Source organism: Hippocampus bargibanti, linkage group LG05, assembly GCF_051943395.1.
Source record: "Hippocampus bargibanti isolate YZ-2025 linkage group LG05, ASM5194339v1, whole genome shotgun sequence".
NCBI lineage: Eukaryota > Metazoa > Chordata > Actinopteri > Syngnathiformes > Syngnathidae > Hippocampus > Hippocampus bargibanti.
In genome coordinates this window covers 25,657,501-25,673,119 of record NC_142738.1, presented here as the reverse complement: position 1 = coordinate 25,673,119, position 15,619 = coordinate 25,657,501, and the positions used below count along the sequence as shown (strand labels likewise).

The following is a 15,619-nucleotide window of genomic DNA, read 5'->3' as shown; positions in this document are numbered from 1 at the left end:
TCCTAGTGCAGACATGGGCAAACTACGGCCCGCGGGCCACATACGCCCGCCAAACTTGCCCAAATTATAGTACAAATTGTCATTGTCTAAAACTCATGACAAAAAGTGAGCGAACAACAGGGCAGATAACTGAAAAGTTGCCTGGCCCATTTTTCACAACTTTAAGCACAATGAGGCAACTAACCCCAATTACAAACATTGACACAAGGTGTAAAGTTTTTTTTTTTAATCAAGAATGTACCTACTATAAATGCTACCTTGCTTAATTTACGGTAAATGTGCATGGCTGTAGATTTTGCTGTAGTAGTCGATTGTCATTGCCGTGCACAATGCAACGTTTCCATTGCTTCCTACGAGCCACTAAGCCCCTTTCATAAGTCTCACGTACACTTTACAGTCACGGTTTAATGTAAATTTACGTTTTGTAGCGTCACATATGTTGTTAGCTTCTTTTGAATCTTTCTTCTGGGCTGAGGTTCTGTGCATCTATTTTGGAAAACGACATGCAATTGCACGACTTTATAACGCTTGCGAAAGTCCGGAAGAAAGAAGCAGGCTTCTGATTGGCTGCCGTGCCGAGTATGCAAATTTCAACTGCGTATGTCTGTGTGCTCGGCGACGGTACACGTGTATTGTTTGTGCGTGAGGGCGAGGGCGTCAGTGGAGAGTTTGTTGAGCGCGCCGTCAGGACAAACCATCTATGATTTGGCGGAATTTAACACAAGTAGGTATTATTGAGCCTGAATTTTTCGTTGTGTAATAATATGTTTTGAATGTTGAAAGTGATTCCATTTTTCAATAAATGTTGATTTCTTTAACTTTGCCCCTTCAATGAAAACTTATTAAAAATAGACGCAATATTGATAAATCACAGTGCATATGTTATTTTAATCTATTTCCCTTTCCTCCTCCAAGTATCTGCGAAATAGTATGTAAACGCTATATTCCTTGAGCCAAATTTATTAATTGATCAGGGATATTTTTCACATTTGAAAGACAGTTAATAAATTGGGTTGTAGTGTTCTTACTGTGCTATGAGGTTTGTACATACTACATTTAAAGGACAACCGGCACCATTTTTTGTTTTTGTTTATCACTGACATCAGAAAAACGTTTTATAGCATCTAAGATACCCAAATAAGGCAGGCTGATATTTTTACTTAAATGAAAAACACCAATAAAAATGACTTCAAAATGAATCCGGAATAGTCAGTTTCAGAAGGTCCCGCCCCCTTGTTCGTGACGTCACGCCAAAACGTCTTGCCTTTGATCGAGAATCAAAACAATGGCTTCAGATTCGGAGAAGATGTTTTCTTGTTACTCATCCAGTTATGAATATGATTCAAATAGTTCTGAAGAGGAAAGCATAAATGTTTGCAATTGATTCAAGGAGTCCTCTCATATCAATTCGAGCCGCCAATGACAGCAATGTAGCACCCAGAAAATGCAGAAGATTGAGCCAAGCTCCGTTGGAAATGGGCTGATTTGTCAGCTGGGAATTTGTGTCAGCGAATATCAAATAGTTGTCTTGGTGCAACACACAACGATACACCATCGCGTTATTTATGTGTTTTCCTTCTAATTTTGCCATCAACACAAAGTTTTCAGACCAAACAAAGTACCCAAAATGCATTGTATGTCGCTTTCTCGGTCAGGGGCGGTCAACCCCAATTACAAACATTGACACAAGGTGTAAAGTTTTTTTTTTTAATCAAGAATGTACCTACTATAAATGCTACCTTGCTTAATTTACGGTAAATGTGCATGGCTGTAGATTTTGCTGTAGTAGTCGATTGTCATTGCCGTGCACAATGCAACGTTTCCATTGCTTCCTACGAGCCACTAAGCCCCTTTCATAAGTCTCACGTACACTTTACAGTCACGGTTTAATGTAAATTTACGTTTTGTAGCGTCACATATGTTGTTAGCTTCTTTTGAATCTTTCTTCTGGGCTGAGGTTCTGTGCATCTATTTTGGAAAACGACATGCAATTGCACGACTTTATAACGCTTGCGAAAGTCCGGAAGAAAGAAGCAGGCTTCTGATTGGCTGCCGTGCCGAGTATGCAAATTTCAACTGCGTATGTCTGTGTGCTCGGCGACGGTACACGTGTATTGTTTGTGCGTGAGGGCGAGGGCGTCAGTGGAGAGTTTGTTGAGCGCGCCGTCAGGACAAACCATCTATGATTTGGCGGAATTTAACACAAGTAGGTATTATTGAGCCTGAATTTTTCGTTGTGTAATAATATGTTTTGAATGTTGAAAGTGATTCCATTTTTCAATAAATGTTGATTTCTTTAACTTTGCCCCTTCAATGAAAACTTATTAAAAATAGACGCAATATTGATAAATCACAGTGCATATGTTATTTTAATCTATTTCCCTTTCCTCCTCCAAGTATCTGCGAAATAGTATGTAAACGCTATATTCCTTGAGCCAAATTTATTAATTGATCAGGGATATTTTTCACATTTGAAAGACAGTTAATAAATTGGGTTGTAGTGTTCTTACTGTGCTATGAGGTTTGTACATACTACATTTAAAGGACAACCGGCACCATTTTTTGTTTTTGTTTATCACTGACATCAGAAAAACGTTTTATAGCATCTAAGATACCCAAATAAGGCAGGCTGATATTTTTACTTAAATGAAAAACACCAATAAAAATGACTTCAAAATGAATCCGGAAATAGTCAGTTTCAGAAGGTCCCGCCCCCTTGTTCGTGACGTCACGCCAAAACGTCTTGCCTTTGATCGAGAATCAAAACAATGGCTTCAGATTCGGAGAAGATGTTTTCTTGTTACTCATCCAGTTATGAATATGATTCAAATAGTTCTGAAGAGGAAAGCATAAATGTTTGCAATTGATTCAAGGAGTCCTCTCATATCAATTCGAGCCGCCAATGACAGCAATGTAGCACCCAGAAAATGCAGAAGATTGAGCCAAGCTCCGTTGGAAATGGGCTGATTTGTCAGCTGGGAATTTGTGTCAGCGAATATCAAATAGTTGTCTTGGTGCAACACACAACGATACACCATCGCGTTATTTATGTGTTTTCCTTCTAATTTTGCCATCAACACAAAGTTTTCAGACCAAACAAAGTACCCAAAATGCATTGTATGTCGCTTTCTCGGTCAGGGGCGGTCCAAACGTGGCGTCACATGGAGATCATCTTCAACTCGAAAACAAGACTTCATGAATATTCAGCGCAAGTCTTAAAACGTAAACTATAGCTGGATTACAGACCATCACCTCACATCCTGGATTACAGATTACCTCACAAACAGGCCACAGTACGTGAGAGTAAAGAACTGTGAGTCGGGCAGGCTTCTCTGCAGCACCGGAGCGCCGCAGGGAACAGTCCTGGCTCCATTCCTCTTCACCCTCTACACCTCGGACTTCAATTACAACACCCCAACCTGCCACCTTCAGAAGTTCTCTGACGATTCAGCTATTGTCGGCCTCATTACAGAGGGAGACGATAGGGAGTACAGGGGACTGACAAAGGACTTTGTGGACTGGTGCCAGCAGAATCACCTCCAGATCAACACCGGCAAAACCAAGGAGCTGGTGGTGGACTTCTGCAGGAAACAATCGTCACCTGCACCATTGAATATCCAGGGTTCGGACATTGAGAGGGTGACCTCCTACAAGTACCTGGGTGTTACTCTCAACAATAAACTGGACTGGACAACAAACACGGATGCCCTAATCAAAAAGGGACAGAGTCGTCTCTTCCTCCTCAGGAAACTGAGGTCTTTTGGAGTTCAGGGGTCACTCCTAAAGACCTTCTATGACTCTGTGGTGGCATCAGCCATCCACTATGGCATTGTCTGCTGGTCAGGCAGCATCACCACCCGGGACAGAAAAAGACTGGAGCGCTTTGTCAAGCAGGCCAGTTCTGTCGTGGGCTGCTCGCTGGACTCTCTAGAGGAGGTGGGCAACAGACGGACGCTAGCTCAACTACAAGCTATGACGGACAGCCCCTCCCACCCCCTCCTGCCCATCCTGACAGCTCTGGGTAGCTCCTTTAGCCAGAGACTATTACACCCGCGCTGCAAGAAGGAGAGGTACCGCCGCTCGTTCCTACCGACTGCTGTCAAGCTTCACAATTCCCAATGATCACATGTGAAAAAAAAAAAAAAAAAAAAACTGGACACTTGTAAATATGGGTTGTTGCAATATATCTAAATGCATTTCTTGATTCTGCACTATGTACAGTCTTGTTTATAGAACGGTTTTTGCACATCTACATTTGCACAGTATACAGTTGACATTTTTATTTTGTTATGCTTAGAATATCTTGTTTTCTATCCTTTCACTCCCACCCCAACCCCATCCCTCTTCAATTGCTGCTGTGGACTGCAAATTTCCCCATTGCGGGACGAATAAAGGTATTCTGATTCTGATTCTGATTCTGATGCTGTGGATTTATGCCTGTGGAAACGGGCTGATTCATTCCTCACAACAGCGGTGGCCATTTTTGGGTGCGACATTCACCCCCGCCCGTTTGCCTCAAAAACATGGAATCTTTGTAAAATACGCTCAGTCAAAGTCATTTGAAGTGATTTTATAAATTATGGACATAACTTGCTCCTGGCCCGGCCCCTCTGTCAAATTTTAGAACCCAATGCGGCCCGCGAGTCAAAAAGTTTGCCCACCCCTGTCCTAGTGCCTGCAAACCGCCCCCTCGCCCCCCAGAACACCCAGAAGGAAAATCAAGGTGAACATTTTGCAGAGGGCTGCCACAACGACTACGGCTATGCAGTCCTTCATTCATTGGCGCAGGTGAACTTACTCGGGTAGGTCACCGAGGTGAGACTGGAGTGGGGGAACGGCACATAATCCTGGTATGCTGAAGTTAGGCTGGAGGTTTCGGAGGGCGTCTGCGGTGTGGGACCCCGGGCCGGCAAAATGTCCTCACACGCAACCATATCAAGCACAAAACTCTTTTCAGTGTGTTCAAGTTCTCTAAACGGGCCATCATACGGCTGTTAGTGAGGAGGTGCGTGCAACCCTGCGATGGAAGGAGGGGGCCCGACAAGATCCACATGGACGTGGTCAAATCTCCTGGCCGGAATCGGAGCTCGATGCCGCTTCACGGAGGGCGTCGGCCGTCACGCTTTAAACGGCGAACCGCCATGTAGCCAGTAGCAGTCGATCCGCTTCTTCCGCCAAACCTCGACAGTCACCGGTGGCCGAGTTGGCTAACACGGCGCTCACTGTGGACTGTGGGTGGTAGCTGGTGGTGGAATATGTGCAGGAAAAGGAATATGCCTTCATCCGAGTCGAACAGCGACAGCATTTTGTCCATGAGATCCACTGTCGTGCCATCGCCTCGTCCAGGAAGGGAAAGGAGCCTGTGTGCTCTCTCACAGTCCGACAAGATGAACCTTCTGAGCAGCAGTTGTTTGAGTGCCTCGTATTTCCCACATCGTGGAGGCGTAAAAAAAAAAACATGGATTTGTGAGCATGAAAATTAAAGGTAATCTTGTCCCAACATTTGTCATTTGATTTGTTTGTTACGCATTGTCTGTGATTGTAACAGTGGCGTGCTGTGGATTTCATCGCTAGGCTTTCAGTGCTACATCTGAATCAATCCAGACTGAAAAAAGTGTGGTGTAATTTACTACAAGCCCACGAGAGGGTGCCATTAGCCTGGAAATAACTGACTGACCTTTCTTAATGATGTCCATTTGTTTCTTGAAAAGCATGTATTGAGAATGGCCTGAACAGTAAATTTCCAACCAAATCCATTTCTTCTCCTCCTTCAGCCATTGCGGGTTGACAAAACTGCTCTTAAATCTCCACAATATATTTGCTAATGCAGCTCATGACCGATACAGTGTGCTAACTCAGGCCAGTATGCTCTTGTCACTAGCGGCTTGTGATCAGAGCAGTTTTCGCAACCTATGATTGGCTAGTGACTAGCCAATCTAGCCAATCATAGTTTGCGAAAAATCTGACGTTGGCCAGCAGCTTCAAGAAGGCGTTGGTACCCCTTTTGGCTGCCAACTCCAAATTTGATTGGTTAGAGCAACAGTTTGATCAACACATTTGATGCGACAGGGCCCGCAGAACTGATTGTGAAAGGGTCCAGGCAGATTGGTGACGCTGGTAACAAATGATGGCTGAAATGTGAATGGTTAAATGCTTCAATATGAAAACACACATCTGGAAGCAGTGCATCCATCCATCCATCCATTTTCCGTACCGCTTATTCCTCATTAGTGTCGCGGGGGTTGCTGGAGCCTATCTCAGCTGTCTTCGGGCACGAGGCGGGGGACACCCTGAATTGGTTGCCAGCCAATCGCAGGGCACACAAAGACGTACAACAGTCACTCTTACACTCACACCTAGGGACAATTTGGAGTGTTCAATCTGCCTGTCATGCATGGTTTTGGAGTGTGGGAGGAAACCGGAGGACCCGGAGAAAACCCACGCAGGTCCGGGGAGAACATGCAAACTCCACTTGCTAACCACTTGACTTCCGGGCCGCCGGAAGCAGTGCAAGAGGGGTGAAATAATGAAAGGAAGCTGAAAGACAATTTGTAATTATTTAATAACAATTCATGGACAAAATATAGTTAACATCAGTCCGTGATACATATATTTTTTGGCAGGCAGAGAAGGCTTTGCAGACCTTGACGGTCTGCTACTGTGAAATACAGTATATAAAACAAATTCAGTATCTTAAAAATATTTACTTATAAGAAAAAAAGGGGAAAAATTCTACAGGTAAGTATACTTTTTACTATCACGACAGTCACACGTTGCTGACTGAGCGAAATACATTTCCTGCAGCATTAAGTGGACAAGCAATGTAATTATTATCTCCTGAAGCCAAGCGGTTGTGTCATAACGAATTAACATGTTGAGCTGGGTGTGTCTTATGTTGCATGGCAGAGGCTCAGTCAAACCTCTGAGATGGATACCCCGCACCACCGGGGTTCGATCGAACCAAGGTTAATAACCATTGACCCAGAATAACATTCTTAAAGCAAACACTGCAACTGTCTTACTCTTTTTTGGCATGAAGCCATACTACTCTTTCCCATAGTGAGAAAAAAGTTTAGGGTGCCTAAAAGCATCATAACTAAGCCAGAAAAAATGAGAGCCCTCATTCTAATTGTTACTGACAATTTGTTAGCTCGTCAGCTCTCGAAAACATTTAAGGCTAATCATAAAAGCAAACCCAAGTTTCTGCTCACAATCTCCACACTGTCACCACATTCCTCATACGCTGTTTTTTTCAAAATATCATTCGACAGTAGTTAACACTGCTTGGAGGATATGACAGGAAAATTATTTCTGTAAGATACGTGATCATGGACCTCATTCACCCTGCCCAAATTGGGTTTATTTGCACCAAGCTCACCCAATAATGTTTAATCAATGTCATGTGAACCTCCCAGGCGTTGTGGGTTAATTGGGCCAAATCATGGGCAATTCCTCGGATTCTTCATCCTACAGCTACGGGACCTTATTTCAACCCATTGAATTTACTTGGACCCGGTCAAGTATTTAAAATGTTGGCATACATGTTCTCATGTCATTGGATGATTTGGTCCAGGAATGAATAAAAAAAGATTGGTGGTCTCCATTATTTCTTTTTCTCTGAAGCAGAGTCAATGTGATAAAAATGATTACAGGGACTTGGATGGCACTATTCCCTCTAAGGTGTTAAAGCAGGTTGTAAAATATTTCTATGGACTAAAAGTGTCCTTGATTGAACTTAAGTAAATTACAGAAGTCAGTGAATCAATGTGGACTTTGTCCTAACTTTTCTCTCATGATGCATGGTAAACTGAGCATTACTGCCAGGAAAAAAAAAAACACCACGATGGTTTGAGCTAGCGCTGGCACCCACTTCCTCCGATGCATTATTTTGCCATGAAGCTTTCATTATAAAGACACAGATTCATCCTCATATTTCACATTCCCAGTGTATTTTTTATTTTTTTTATTTTAGTGGTCATTAAACTTTTCTTCACCCTCCGTTTTCCTTTCCTAAAAGTGGTTTTGCCTTTTATCGGGCCATGGCTATAAATAAATATGTTCTAATCTGTTTTACCTGGCAAAATAAAAGTTAAATAAAGATTTTAAAAAGGCTTAAAAGCATAATTTCACACTCCAGCGTCCATATGTAAAATCACCTTTCCTCTGTAGGTTGTGTGTTTTGGTACTTGGGGATATGTATAATGGGGATACACTTCGATCTTTCTTCGACATTGAAACAGAATGGCATGTCCCCCAAACCTGTTTTGGAGGTCCAAAGTATTTATAACGCAGACACCTGTTGATCCATACAAGTCTTGTTCAACTTCGGCTGTGAGCATAGATTTGGCTGGATAAACATTGCAAACTTTTGGTTGTTGGCATTAGGCGTCAGCATATATTTCTATTGTTTTTGAATGAACAGACAACACCTTATGTCTCATGTCAATCTGTGGAAAAATCTCAATGTTTCATTGACTCTTGATTAGAGTCGTAGGATTTTACTGAACATGAAGAAGATTGCTGGAGAAATCAAAACTAGGATTGTGCAATGTTGGACCTCCCCAAAGCTGAAAACAAGTGAAAACAAGTCAAGTTTGAAGCTAAAGTCAAGTAAAAACAAATGATAGACTGCTGGAGATGCCAGAATTGGGAGGGGGACTCTGATACATTAAAGTACCAAAAAATATGTTTCTCCAAGGGGCTGTGATGGTAAGAGGACACATCCCTGTCCAAAATAACTGTCTCATTTTCCACAGTGGCTTCAGGTTGCACCAGGTGAAACAATATTTCAAATTGGAAAGCTTCATCAACATCCTCCATCAACTTCTGGCACATTCACATGGCGAAATTAGCTGCACTGGAGGGCATGACACACTGATTAATAAACAGAATGAAAAGGTGTAATTTAGAATGGAAGTGATATCTGTCGAACATAAAGCAGCGTGATGACATGGAGTGACCTTTCTGAATGAATGATGCGTGTTGTGAGCTGTTGCTGTTTTGCCTCGATTGCCATTAGGCTATACTAATTATCATCATCATTACAATTATTTTCTCTATCAGTTCTAATTATTCACAGTATTTATGATGTATTGTGGTTTTGGTAGCTCGTTTTGTTTTGATGTCTTTGTTGTTGGTGTTTAAATGTAATACAATGTTAGCTGATTATAATTTTCCATGTACACATTTTAAAAACAAAAAAAAACTTACCATAAACTGAGACCCTTTTTATTTTGTTCCCATCTGGTGTGCAGTAAACTTGTATTGGTGTTTTCCAAAATATTGAATATTGATTTTCAGTGATTCATCAAATCCGTGCTTTACTTTTCACCATATGCTTTACTGTCGTCATGTTTTCCGTTCGACCGTTTGGTCGTAAGACCTCTCTGGAGAATAGTCGTTGAATGTGAGCTGAGAATGATTTGATCATAAAAGTTGGCTTTGTACTTGTGCCCACTTCAGAAATTACGACTAGGCTCCTGTTTTTATACTGCAGATCAAACAGAAGCATAATTGGAGTTAATTGGACTTCCATATTGAGTTGGAGCCTACACCAGCTGATTTTGTGTGAGATGCAAGGTGCACTCAAGACTGGTAAGTGTAACGATATGAACAAATCGTATTTGCTTGTTCGACTCGTGATGCCTGGCTATAGACCAAAGGAGCATGCGCTGCTGCAAGTCAGTCAGATGAGAGCCTACGACAGGCACACATGTCAATTGCCTTCTCGATTCGACCAAGGCGGCAGTCCTAATAAAGAACCTCAACCTTATCCAGAAGTTGTATCATTAACCAAACCCGCTTACACAAAGCAACACAGTAAGAAGCCAGTCCCAAAGAATATGGAATAACTCAGATTCACACCCAAGTACAGTTTTTCAAATTATCGGGCATGTGTTTGGAAGGTGGCAGAAAACAGGAATAGCCCACAGAAAACCCACATGTACACCTTGCCAAGAACATGCTAAATCCACACAAGGTTGTTCAAAGGTTACATTCTGCATGCATAATAAATGATCCATCATAAATAATGTATGCTTCACACGAAGATCATAAAAAGAGTAAAAACACCAATATCATGAGAATGTTTCATTCACATTTTTACGGTCTGTTATTTATTAATATTTTGCTCACATTGGAAATACACATCCATGATTTGACCCTACACAACGTTGCACTTTAGTCTTTTTATGAAAGGCTTTTTACACATTCACATTTGGAACTCATGGCCCACTTGAAAAGCATTGAAACATGAAACTTTTTTTAATGGTATTCATCAAATATTTTGGTGTGTAGTTTATTTAAGTATATGAGAAGACCTATAATGAGAGCTGTCACATTTAATTTAATTCTATTTTCTTTTCATATTGTAACAATGCTTTTTGGGGAGGCCAGGCTTTTTCTTTTACAGCAGTCATATTGTCATTCGGCTTGCTACAAATATTTATCATGATGCAACTGAACACACATCCATTCATTTCCAGTGCAAATGATTAAAAATTAAAGAGGACAAATAAAGAACCCATCAGCAGCTCAATGTGTGTAGTCACTCCTGTAAAACAATCAATTGTGAGGAACAGGAAGATAAAAGTTCTCTTATATGTGTTGTACACTTTCAGATATACAACTTTATTTTTAGTGCAATTCCACATCTTACACCAAAGCTGACATACACAAGGAAGGAGGGTTGACTTCACAAATATCTACATTTCTCAAAGCAGAATGTGCATGAATGGTTTTTTACTCTGTTTTTCTGTCATTTGTCAACTTGAATGGATTTCTATTTATGAGACATTAGGTTCAAGTGTAAAAAATACACAGATCAAGGCATAATATAATTCACTCACTCACTGCCATTCCCAAATTTATTTGGGAATTAAAAATATGACATGGAGCACCATTCCAGAATTTGTTCGGGTTTTGGTTTTTCTTAGGGTGAGGGAGTACCCAAAAAGCGCTAGCGAGAGCTCTGGCAATGTTTTTCCCTCCAACGAGGGGGCAGAATTTACGTTTTGTACAGCCGCCCCCACTCTTTTCTTTCTTCGTTTCTAACAGTGTATTGAATGCTATGTACTCCTAAAATTCCATATTCTGTGGTTCCTCGAATTTGAGTTAAAATGACGAAAACCGTGGCACTGGAGCGGACACATTTTGGCACATAGTCTGGCAGGGAACGAGTTCATTCGTCAAAAAAGTTCCATTGGTGAAATGTTCACCATATTTTAAAATGGATGCTCGGTGTCTTATCCACAACAGCCTGGCAATGAAATACTCCTCCGGGTCATGTTCCACCTGCTTTGAGGATTTGTAGACATTCTGCTGTGCATCTTAGTTTGGTGTGTTCCACTTCACCACTCACAGTTGCGCTTTCCTACATTCCTATGGTCATCCACATATTGCATTCTGTACGGTATTGCACAATTAATAACTTATAATAACTTCTGCTCAGGTTTATTAGCAGTAAAATTATAAAATATCAATCGATGCAGGGTTCCTCTTTTGAACTAAACAATATTACATATGAGTAAATGTAAGATTTGTTTTTATTCCAAAGAATAAATCCGCACGACTGAAAATTATAGAGGAATAAATGATGATGAAATGCTCAAAAAACTATCTCACTAAACCCATAATAAAACAGGAGGAAATTTTGAAACTCGGAAAGGCAGTGTCTAAATATCTGATGTATTTGTTGTCATGATGATCAACCAAGTTTAGAATGCCAGTATTTATAAAACAACAAACTATGGCATCATGTATTAAGTTTGTGCAAAAATGCAATGTTGTTGTATTGATCAAATTGATTCGTCTATAATTGCTGTCCTTGAAACCAAACATGCAAATAGACACAATTACACCACCTACCAGTGTACAGGCTTGATATTCAACCTCCTACAGTATGCCCGACTGAGACTTTGAATGGTTTCTGAATATATTTTCAAGTGGCTTAATTCCATCTGTCCACTGAAGTCTTCTATTGTACTAAAGACGTCTTGCCTTTCATGAAGATCCATCGTCCATCCATCCATCCATCCATCCATCCATCCATCCATCCATCCATCCATCCATCCATCCATCTGGGACTGGTTTCCAGCCAATCACAGGGCACAGAGAGATGAACAATCACAATCACACCTGGGGACAGACAATTTGGAGTGTTCTTTTCACCGTCCATGCATGTTTTGGGAATGTGGGAGTAAACCGAAGTACCTGCAAAAAATCCACATGTGCACGGGAATACATGAAAACTCCACACGGGAAGTGGGAGCCTGAAACCCTGTATCCAGTACCTGTGCACTGTGAGATCGAGGTGCTAAACAGTCGACCCCCGTGCTTGATTACTCCTACACTTTTTTCACACACACACACACACACACACACACACACACACACACACACACACACACACACACACACACACACACACACACACACACACACACACACACACACACACACACACACACGCACACACACACAAACGCACACACACGCACACACACGCGTTCTCTAATAATAATAATACAGAAAAAAATACAGTTACGCTCTCACACCCTGTTTTGTCACTCTCTGATATTCACAATGTTCACTTATACATTTGTAAGAATATGATTTTAAGAGGTAAAAGTCTCTTCCATAAGTAGGAATTTCCTCTCACAGAAAGACTAAAGTGCTCAAGCCAAGCATGCACTTTGTGCAGCCAGCTGGTAAGAGTCCTGATATACTTGAAGCAATCCATTCAAGAAAATAAATACATTATTGTTACAAATATGGTAACTTCTGATTTTCATAAGAAACTTATGCAAAGAAGGAAAATATAATAAATAGCCTGGCCGGCCTGTAGGATCAAATTCATACAGGGATGTGAGATGATTCTGTGACCTATAGAGAAACATATAATTATGACAGACACACAAAACAAGGCAAAAGATTTTACTGGAAAGTTGCTTAAAGGATTACACATTCATATAATGAAGAAGATGCTTTCATAATATGTTTTCTGCTGTATTTTAACCATAGCAGTAATGTTTCTATTTTGTTTGCTGTGGAAAAGAGTTTGGGGTAATGTCCATTTTTAGGACATACGGCCCAATGTTTTTTCATCCATCCCTTACGTCAACAGTTTTTTTTAGCAACACTGCTAACTACTGTACATTCAACGAACATAAAGTACCTACGGACCTCCATTTTACTCACGATCAATCCAGTTATTTAAGAAAGCTGATTGTGGTCTATGTCTCATGATGCCTGCCCACCAAGATTTGTATGCCCCCCATTCATATTTTATTGAATCATAGTAGCTAGTTTTGTGTTGTCAAATATTCAGGCACTAAAAATCTAAACAAATCGTAATGTAATTTTTGTTTAATTGATGGCCAGTCTTATCTGCAGCAGGCCGAGAACGGTCTGACTAACAATAAGGTTTGGTATGCAGGGATTTTTGCGATAAATGGGTCAAGGTGTGCGCGAGAGCGTCCTGGACAATTTTTAAAGTGCAGTTTTGTTTAGTGCAGCATTGTCCATCAAACACAAAACATCTGTTTTGTGGACAATGCAGTTCTCTCGTAAAGTGACACGACAGAAACTTTATTGTGAGCCCCTCTATGAAGAAGGAAGCTCGCTAAAATCCGTAAGACTGTACTTTGACATTTTAAAGGACAACCGACGTCTCCGGACAAGTTGTGTCCATAATTTGTAAAATGGCTTCAAATGATTTCTACTGAGCATATTTAAAAAAGATTCCACCACATATAGCTATATTTTACATTTTAAGACTCGCGCTGAATATTCAGGGAGTCTTGTTTTTGAGTTGGTGACGAGTCCGGACGTGACGTCACTAAAGGAACGCCCCCTGACCGAAAAAAAAAGACACATTGTAGCAGTCCTTCCATCACGTCAATGTATTTTGCTGTATTGTTTGGTCTGAAAACCTTGTGTTGCAACCAAAAGCTGCCAGAAGAGGGTGTCCAAGCTCCATATTGGATTTGGATTGGATTTGCCTTTATTAGTCTTAGTTTATTAGTAGTATTATATATAAGGAATTTATCAGCCTGTGGAAACGGAGGTGGCCACGGGAGGTCGCCATTTTGTGCCTCTTTTCTGGTGATTGTTTCTCCCCGATGTTGCCTCAAAATGGCATGGAATAAATTCTTTAATCGATTGCATATTCTCTGAATCTGAAGCAATTGTTTTGATTCTCAAGCAATGCAAGACATCTTGGTGTGACGTCACAAACTGGGGGCGGGACTTTCTGAAAATGCCCAATTCGCAGCTCATTTTTTTGCAGATTTTGGACACCTTTAGTCATTTTTATTGGTGTTCTGCAGTTAAATAAAAATATCATACTGCATGTTTTGGGTATTTATATATGCTATTTATATATGCTATAAAACATTTTTCTGATGTCAGTTAAGAAACAAAAAAAGTGACGTCGGTTGTCCTTTGAGAGGTTGATGTGAGCATTGAAGTAATGATGTCAGCATAAATTTAGTCCTTGATTACGGATTTTCATCACTGTACGGACAGCGAAAAAGGACAATGAAATTCATATCAGCAATTATAGGTCCTCCTAACAGTCAAAATGTGAATGAGATTATATAGAAACATTACCTTCCATTTGAAAAACGACCACTCACGCACAAACTGATCACTGTTTCTCAAAAGTTGATGTTGGAAAAGCCTCAGGTTCTTGGTTTTGGAAGACGCACTGTGAAGTGACAGACAAATGCACCGCAATGCGAGTGATTTTAATTCTCACACTCAAATGGAAAAGATGACTTGGGAAGTTAATGAAATGGACACAATCGCAAAAATCTTAGAGGGAAACATTATATGATTGAGGGGTAAGGATGTAGAACTTCAACTTACTGATTTGAGGCTCGACTCTATCTCATTCAAGCTCCATTCAGTCAGTGGAAGGTTAACATTGAAGTGCTGCAAAAGAGACAAAAGATGGAGTCACATATCTGTTTTGCAAGTCAGGGAATAGTGAGACGCCAAATACTGTGTAAGTGCTTTTAGAATTATTTTAAAATTTTACAGTTACGCAATGGATAGAAGATTTCTATACACAGCAAAAGAAAATGCAGCTAAAAGTGTACTAGCACATCTGAAATGTATTTTTGGGTTCATCAAAGACTCGTGAATGCTGTGCACAATCACAACTCAGTTATAAAACTCATGATGTCAGTTGTTCATATACACTTCCCCCCTCTAAAAAAAAAACAATAAAAAAACATAATTGAGTTGTACAAGCTAAAAGTCTAATTTCTCGAGGTGACAATAATCTGGTATTTGAAAAGGAGTGTGCAGACTTTTCACAGCCACGATCAATCTGTGTGTGTGTATATGCCTTTGTGATCTCACGTCCACAACATTACTGTTCCCTGGATCCATGTTACTCTGTTGATGGCTCCTGAGTATTAGCTGCTGCAACTCCTCCAAGCTCAAATCCATATTTTCCACTGCATCAGAAGCACACTCCACTCTGCCGGCACAAATACACACTGTGACAAGTTGTGTGCGCATAAACATCTCCTTGATGGAAGCACATACCTTTCTATCGTAGCTCTCTTCATCCTCCGCTCAGTCACTAAGGCGGATGAGCCTCTCCCCTCCA

At 40.8% G+C, this 15,619-nt stretch overlaps 1 protein-coding gene across 4 annotated transcripts in view; it reads right to left on the bottom strand.

Moving 5' to 3' along the window:
* Window positions 1-10,098: 10,098 nt before the first annotated feature.
* Window positions 10,099-15,619, bottom strand: part of hsf4 (heat shock transcription factor 4) — a 20,080-nt gene continuing 14,559 nt past the window's right edge. For 3 of the 4 annotated variants that reach the window (XM_088997470.1, XM_088997468.1, XM_088997471.1), the window contains 5 exons: window positions 15,556-15,619; window positions 15,367-15,487; window positions 14,869-14,934; window positions 14,611-14,707; window positions 10,099-12,135 (listed from right to left, as the gene is read on the bottom strand). The exon at window positions 15,556-15,619 is cut by the window's right edge. In XM_088997470.1, the coding sequence (XP_088853596.1) occupies window positions 14,648-14,707; window positions 14,869-14,934; window positions 15,367-15,487; window positions 15,556-15,619 (311 nt within the window). In that variant the 3' untranslated portion in view covers window positions 10,099-12,135; window positions 14,611-14,647. Of the gene's footprint in view, window positions 12,136-14,610; window positions 14,708-14,868; window positions 14,935-15,352; window positions 15,488-15,555 lie in introns of those variants that run through there. The other variant, XM_088997472.1, reaches the window with a different exon arrangement.